The 7881-nt window shown below is 38.4% G+C and overlaps 1 protein-coding gene across 2 annotated transcripts; it reads left to right on the top strand.

Annotated features, from left to right (window-relative positions):
* The first annotated feature begins 652 nt into the window (after positions 1-652).
* On the top strand, positions 653-7200 carry LOC112175440 (probable inactive histone-lysine N-methyltransferase SUVR1). Of its 2 annotated transcripts, none has more exons than XR_005802663.1 (9): positions 653-823; positions 1559-1806; positions 2007-2051; positions 2259-4055; positions 4155-4417; positions 5527-5593; positions 5692-5753; positions 5829-5957; positions 6374-6509. XR_005802663.1 is itself a non-coding variant. In XM_024313116.2 (9 exons), exons 2-9 carry the CDS (start codon positions 1612-1614, stop codon positions 6902-6904), a joined length of 3078 nt encoding a protein of 1025 aa, XP_024168884.1. In that variant the 5' UTR covers positions 658-823; positions 1559-1611; the 3' UTR covers positions 6905-7200. The 2 variants fall into 2 exon arrangements, 1 of the variants encoding a protein (XP_024168884.1); XM_024313116.2 differs by having other exon boundaries at positions 658-823; positions 5703-5753; positions 6374-7200.
* Positions 7201-7881: the final 681 nt, after the last annotated feature.

The following is a 7881-nucleotide window of genomic DNA, read 5'->3' as shown; positions in this document are numbered from 1 at the left end:
GACTACCTACCAAAACGTCAAATACAGCGACGGAACAATGAGCTCTATCCCTACATGCATCTTCATTATGGAATCCACCCTTGGTTCAAATAAGAACCAAGCACCACTGGCAGACCAACACGTGAACTAGTGACGGGCTGCTGCCTAAAGTGAATTCTTGTTTTTTGTTTTTGATGACATTCTTTTCTTCTTTGGTGAAGCACATTCTATAATAGGACAAGTTCTTTTTAAGCATTCCGCTTCTATATGAACAAAACTTTGGGTATGCCACTGCCAAGCACCATGTGAGACCACAACTATCACCAAAAACATTTACGCGACTACGTAGCCGCCGTTAACCAACTATCACCGGAAACAACCTCGAGAGTAATCAGAACCACCAAAAACTACGAAGAACCAAAAGAAATGAAGATATAAAAAAAAAAAAAACAATTTCCAAATCTCGAAGAGACCAAATTTGGACTGATATTGGGCGCGTAGATCTTATCTTTCTAATATCTTTTGGTAAGTGTGCTCGTTTTCCCTATAGTCTGCTCATTTTCTATGTTTTTTTTTTTATAATATCACCTAGCCCATCATTACATTCCTTGCGTCACACAGAGCATCACAGTTCTCCTAGTTCAGACTTGAACGCAAAGACCAAACCTTTTTCACTTCCAAACGCTTTCCATCTTCGCTCGTGGGCATCGTGGGTCCCACTTGCTCTCACCAACTTCAAAAACATTAAAGCCCCCATCCCTTTTGCTCTGCTTCCTCCTCTGTTTGAATGGTTCTGCTTTGCAGGGTTTCTGCTCGTTTCTGTGTTTACCCAGAACGAAGCTCTGTGAGTTCTCCACTTTCTCGTTGCTTTTGCATTTCACTTCTCGCTTGTCATGCACGAACAAAGTACGGGTTTGCAGCTTTTGATTGGCGTGTCTACTGTTCAAAGGGAGAGGCTTTGTTGAGTTTTCTACCAGTCTTGATTTTTCTACTGTTGGGAAATCTGCTGTTTTGGCTTTTCTATGTGGGGTTCTCCCAATTTTCATTTCTGTTGATTTTGGTACCCGTGTGTTTTGTTGGTTTAGTTTTTGATACTTGGTGTAGGATTTAGCACAGTCAATTTTCTTTACCAATATTCTGTTGTCAATTCCTCAATTTGATTTTGCTAGAGGACCATGAATATTTTTTTTGAACCTTTGTTAAATCAAATAGGGGTGATCTGGTGATTTTTGTGTGGACTATAGGTGGCCATGGTCCCCCTAGCCTTCATGTACAATCTTCAGTTTAGAAGGGAAAAAACAAAGCTTGTAGTTGGGAAAAAGAAAATTACATGGATTTGGTCTAAATTATTTTAGTGTAGTCGAACATTATTTATTTTGTATAATCTTCCTGAACTTGATATAGGTGCAGTTCTTCGGTACAGCATTATGTTTCATTTCTTTAGCCTTATTAAAAGTCTTGGCTCTGCTTTTACTTCTTTGTTATCTGCTAAATTTGTTTGCATTACATTCTGCGTATTCATAAATCTTTTACCAATTTTGGATCAATAAGTGTTAGTCAATCCACTTTTCTGGGTTAGGTTTCTTGGGGGACTGAAGGGAAAGGACAAACTGCAAAAATTTCAAATCAGTGATGTGGCCGAAAGCTAGCAAAATTGCAAAGGCCTGTCGGGCAATGAAAGAATTTGGCATTGCTGAAGTCCAAACAAAGGCTGCGCTGAAGCAACTTCTGGAAGTGTATGAAAATAACTGGGATTTCATTGAAGCTGATGATTACAAAGAACTCTTTAATTTTATTGTACCAGATAACAAGAAGCCAAATGAAGAGGTGCACATCATGCATTACTTCCTTTTTGTGATGCTTGGACTAAGGAAATATTCTAAGGATTTCCTTTTAATTATTTTTATTTATTGTGCCATAGAGAGAACTATGCAAATATTAATCTGGTTAATATATTTTTCTTACTGATTATGTGTAGAATCCTCATGACTACCAGTCTTTATCTTATCTTTTCATGCTTATAACAGAAAGTGCAGCCCAAGGTAAAAGGCGATTTGATGCGTGAATCAAAGGTGAGTTTTGCTTTATCTTTTATATTCCATTCCCTATTTCTTGTTCCCTACCAGTCATTTGACTGCTGTAAGGTTAGTGTTCCTATTCAACATATTGTGGTACCATGAAGAGGAGCATTATGGAAGGGCTATTGAAAAATATTACTTCATTTTCATTTTGCATGCTTATATTTAAATGTCTTAATGGTTAATATTCATTTGTACCAGAGAGTGAATCCTAAGAACAAACAAGCTCCATCATATGATACAACTGAAGTTATTGAGCGTCCAACCAAGAGATATTGCACCAGGCAACAGAAAAATCAGCCATTGTCTTGTACCAAATACTCTGAATCAAGCTTGAGAAGAACTCCACCAGAAAGTATGCATATTAAGTTTGATGAAGAATCTGAGGAATCTGAGGAGTGGCAGCCATTAGTGAGAAAACCTCGACAAAGGCACACAAATCCTCAAGAAGTTTGGGTTGCAGATAATAAGGTTGGTCCTGGGCCTGATGACTGTCCAGAACTTGATATAAGTCCGAATCTTATATGTGAAGGTAACTTCTCAGATTCTGATGGTTGTGATGTTGGTGAAGATGTGATGAAGTACCTGCAACTGAAATCTAGGAACAAACAACCTCCATCATATGATACACCTGAAGTCATTGAGTGGCAAACCAAGAGATTTCGCACCAGGCAACAGAAAAATCAGCCTTCATCTCTTACCAAATACTCTGAATCAAGCTTGAGAAGAACTCCAGGAAAAATGCATGTAAAGTTTGATGAAGAATCTGAGGAATCTGAGGACTCGCAGCCATTAGTGAGAAAACCTCGACAAAGACACATAAATCCACAAGAAGTTTGGGTCACTAGGAATAACATTGATGATGTGCTTGATGACTGTCCAGAACTTGAAATAGGTCCCAGTCCTGTATGTGAAGGTAACTTCACAAATTCTGATGGTTGTGATGTTGATGAAGATGTGGTGAAGTACCTGCCAGTGGAATTATTGACTGAGAGCAATAGTGTGAGTGTCTCAGATTGGTCTCAGACTGATGTTGCATCTTCTTCCCCAGTGAAAAATCCTTTGATTTCTAGCTCTTCGCAAAAGTCTGGTTTTGATCTTCCCAACGGTGAAGTATCCCAAGAAATGATGGAAGAGAAATGCATAAAATCATATAGGACTGGAGAATGCCGCTCCATGGCGATAGTGACTAATGTCACTGAGAATAAGCCAGAATTAATAACTTCTAATGAACAAGATCAAGGCAGTAAGTGCAGTGGTCTGGGTTCTTTTAACGAGCTATTTGTTGATCAGAATCTTATCAAGCCTATACGTATACCTAATTATGGAGCGTTGGGTAGTTTTGAAGGTCTTTGCAGCTTAATTGGTATTAAAGTTAAGGATATGGAGAACATCTGTGGGGAAAGTGCAAAGAGATCAAGGGTTTCCAAAGGTCAAAAAACATCACAATTATGCAAGGTGGAAGCCGGTCATAACTACCATTCTTCACTTAGAGTTACAGAGTCTGCATTTAACATTGATGACATAACGAGAGGTGAAGAAAGATTTAAGATTTCCTTGGAAAATGGAAGAAATGCCGAGTTGCCAACCTTTTCTTACATCGCGCAGAATTTAATTTATAATAAAGCCTCTGTGAGATTTGCACTTGCTAATATATCCTATGAGGATTGCTGTTCAAAATGTTATGGGGACTGTCTTACATCATCAATTCCTTGTCTTTGTGTGATTGCCAATGGGGGTGAATGTGCTTACAAGCCAGGAGGATTGGTCAAGGAGAAGTTTCTGGAAGAATGTATATCTATGAAGCGTGAGCCTGAAAAGCACCCATACTTCTACTGTAAAAAGTGCCCACTAGTAAGGTCAGAGAATGTGAAGAGTTCTGTGGCATGCAAGGGACATTTGTTACGGAGGTTTATAAAGGAATGCTCTTATAAATGCGGTTGTAACAGGAGCTGTGGAAACCGGATTGTACAGAAAGGCATTGCTGTGAAATTGCAGGTTTGTTATTTTTATCCATAGAGATCAGTTGTGCCCTTGGGTAATGAAATAGCTAGATCAGGTTTAAAAGGAATCTGAGGGGTTTGTTATATGTTTCAGGTATTTTTGACACCCGAAGGGAAAGGGTGGGGTCTAAGAACACTGGAGGCATTGCCAAGAGGGGCTTTTGTTTGTGAATATGTTGGAGAGATAGTAACCATCGATGAACTACATGAGCGAAGTTTGCTGAGTATTGGTAAAGAGCATACCTACCCAGTACTACTAGATGCAGACTGGGGTTCACAGGATGTGTTGAAAGATGAAAAGGCTCTTTGCTTGGACACTACAGTCTACGGAAATGTTGCCAGATTCATTAACCACAGGTATAAATGTGTATTCCTATAAATACAATCCTTTCCCTACACATGCTTCATTAGTAGTAATTATTTCCTCTTAGGATTATGTTTCCAAGTTAAAGGTGATAAATTTTAAAAAGACATCTCTTCATATAAGTACCAAAGTGCTCTTTTTCTTCGATGTTTTTTTTGTAATTCATTTCTTGGTTCATGATTACGGCAGCCCTGAGTTTTGATAATGTCCGCTAGTTTTTAGACTTTGAGTTGTGAGCAATATGGGGATCTGGGATGAAACAATGCTCTTTCCGTGCTGCTATATATGTTTCTCCTTACAGGGTTTATATCTACTTACCATGCTGGCATCAGTTGGTCTTGAAACTTTGGCCATAAGTTGGATATGGATTTCTTTCTGAACAAAGTAGGAAGAAAATCTGATGCACTTTCTGACCTGGCAAAGAGATGACAGTTCCATGTTGTTTTTTTCGGTTGTGTTGTACAGCAATACTGAAAATATGAATGCTTCAAACTGTTTTATTGTTTCTTTTTTCTCTTCTTTTCTTTCATATTTTGAGATGTCGGGAAAAATTTTTGGATGCCCAATTGGTCGATTAAACTATTTATCTTCTCCTGGAACAAGAATTTTAGTTCACCTAAAGTCTTGATTTTGTGGTTCATCCTTTAATCATACAGAATTATCAGCTCATCAATGGTATGTCTATTGAATCTGTATTGTCATGTGCCTCTCATATTCTTGGTTTCCAATTTTGTTGTACTACATGACTCCACAAACGAAGTCTCAAATTTCTTTCTTTAGCATTTGATCTTTGATGCATGCAGACTCAAAATCTAAATTTTTCTCCAAGTAACTGCAATCATGTCATGCAACAAATAACAAATTCCTCAAATATTGGAGTAATTTTCATTTCCACGAAATTAATGTAAAGTTTATACAAAACCTAACATAGAATCATTTCAATCCTTGCAAGTATCTTTATTAAGTGAAATGATTATTATCGAAGCTCTGTCAATTTCATCTGGGATCTGAATGATTTGTGGTCTTCAGTATCTTATTTTTTTAGGGAAGCTACTTTGGTCCTCTATCAATTTCTCCTGTTTTTCTAATCTTCTCTCTTTAGGTGTTCTGATGCTACATTGGTCGAGATCCCAGTTGAAGTGGAGACCCCAGATCGTCACTATTATCATGTATGATTTTTATTATTTAATGACCTCTTCCTTTGAATTTATCTTGTTGTTACAACTGTTCAAAGCATTTCTAAATAGAAGTAAATATGAGTTAATATTATTCATGCAGGTTGCCCTTTTCACAACAAGGGATGTTGGTGCTATGGAGGAGCTCACTTGGGTAAGAGGGACTCACAAATATTTGATAATTTGTTGGGCACCAGCATTCGACTTATTAATGTCTATGCCATTGCAGGACTATGGCATTTCCTTTCATGACCATAATTATCCTGTGAAGCATTTCCGATGTCTCTGTGGAAGTCCATTATGTCGTGACCGCAAAGATATAAAACGCAAAATTACATATGTCCGACGACGGCGTAAGGTGAAGTTCCAAAAAAAGATAATGTCTCTTACTAGTCTGTAATAGGGATTCGATAGATGTACTTTAAGTTAAATTAGTAAGCACAGTAGAAGTTTGGAAATTACTAAGTCTAAATTTAATTAGAAAATCTTAAGGATTTGGAGTTTATGGAAATTTCGTAGGCCTAAAGAAATTACGATTTTCTTTTTTGGTGAAAAGAGAAATTATAGTTCCTTACTCTGTAGACTTGGAAATAACTGCATCCAAGGATGGTTTTTGTACCAGTATAATTGATGATGGTGAATATTTTTGCATTACATAAATTAATTTTATAGATCATTCAGAAATTTAATATTCTGATAATGATGCATTCTGCTAAATGTTTGTTATATTAGAAACATTTGACCTTCTGTGTCTTATTACCCTATTATTTTCAGGACGGGAGGGGTAACAACAAGGATGGTTTGCTTGATCACTTGGCAAAGGATCTTGCTACTGGTACAGTGAGAGAGGAAATACAAGTAGAACCTGATTCATTGATGCAGCTTGAAGTTGTCCCGTCTACAGGTGCATTGAGGGAGGAGGTACAGGTAGCACCCCATGCATCCAGGCAGCTAGAGATTGTCCCATCTACGGGTGCGCCCAAAGCAGAGATACAAGTCGCTTCCGATCCATGCATGCAGCTTCAGGTTAACCCTTCTACTCCTAGAATTGAACCCAGGAAGGCATTGCACTGTTTAAATTGGGAGCCAGTTAGGGATAGCTGCTCCTCTTCTTCCACTGTGTATCTGGCCAAGGAGGTAGCAGACTTGCGGGCTCAGCTTGAGGCTGAGAAGGCAGCTCGAGAGAAGGACCAGATAAACTTTGAGGCTCATCGTGCTCAATTTCAGGCAGTGATGCAGCAACTATCTACGCTTCTCCCTGGGTTTCAGGTACCACAAGCTTCTGTTCAGATGCAGCTCGAGTAGAATGTTGATGGTGGGTCACATGTCATTAGGCTAGTTTCTAGATAACATATTATTGTGCATGCGCGTATGTATGTTGTATGTTTAGTCAACTTTTGTGCAGTGGAGGGGGCACATATATTTTGTTATGGGAAGTGAGAAGCATTGGGATGGTTTTTTTGTACTATGGAATTATGTATTGCACCTGCATTATTTTGGCACTAATATCACTGATTAGGGGAGTACTGGAACCAATCTTTTGGACATGTATTGTGTGTTGGACCCGAGCATATATTATGGTACTTGTTGGACTATGATAGGGGGACATACTTTCAAATGGCGCTTGAATGATTTTTGTTGTTTTACTTTGTAAAGCATTACGTATGAAGTGGCACTGTGGCACTCTCGGCCTACAAAATACCGCCATGATCGAGCACTCCCCAGTCTGTAGTTTGCCAATACATAATTACATCCCTCACCAAGCAACAAACACCACTTTTTCTTTTCATATTTAGTCTTTGTTTTACTGCTGATCTATAAACTAGCATTTCTGCACGCCGTGCGTGTAAAAACTGTATGTATCTTTTGGTTCAATTGTCGTGGCGGCTCTAATGGTTTCTGACGTGCCCAAAATTGATTTTCAGTGTACAGTTATTTAATTATTTTAACTGTAAATTATATCAAAAATGTATGTTCAAATTTTTTTTAATTTTTTAATTTTTATTTTTTATTATTGGGTAGTTAGGTTAATAACTCACACATCCATGTAGTGGTATCCCAGCACCTGCACTGTCATTGCGGCGAAAGCCAGACTATTCCATTGCACCGCAGACGCACGAATCCAAAGGGTCCCTCAAATTTGCTGGCCACATGATGGAACTGGGATTCGAACGCTGGACCTGGGGGGTTCCAAACTAGGCCGTTCAACCAGCACACCACACCATGCGGTTATGTATGTTCAAAGTTGAAATGAGTTTCTGATTGAAAAAAAAAAAGAAAAA

This window comes from Rosa chinensis, chromosome 7 (assembly GCF_002994745.2).
Source record: "Rosa chinensis cultivar Old Blush chromosome 7, RchiOBHm-V2, whole genome shotgun sequence".
NCBI lineage: Eukaryota > Viridiplantae > Streptophyta > Magnoliopsida > Rosales > Rosaceae > Rosa > Rosa chinensis.
This window is presented reverse-complemented; position numbering and strand designations above follow the sequence as displayed.

Bases quoted from the DNA above. Each gene is read 5' to 3' on its own strand.
- LOC112175440 (XM_024313116.2), top strand. From the start codon at position 1,612: ATGTGGCCGAAAGCTAGCAAAATTGCAAAGGCCTGTCGGGCAATGAAA. The intron at 4,056-4,154 runs GTTTGTTATTTT...TATATGTTTCAG, and splicing joins GCATTGCTGTGAAATTGCAG to GTATTTTTGACACCCGAAGG. The intron at 4,418-5,526 runs GTATAAATGTGT...TTCTCTCTTTAG, and splicing joins GCCAGATTCATTAACCACAG to GTGTTCTGATGCTACATTGG.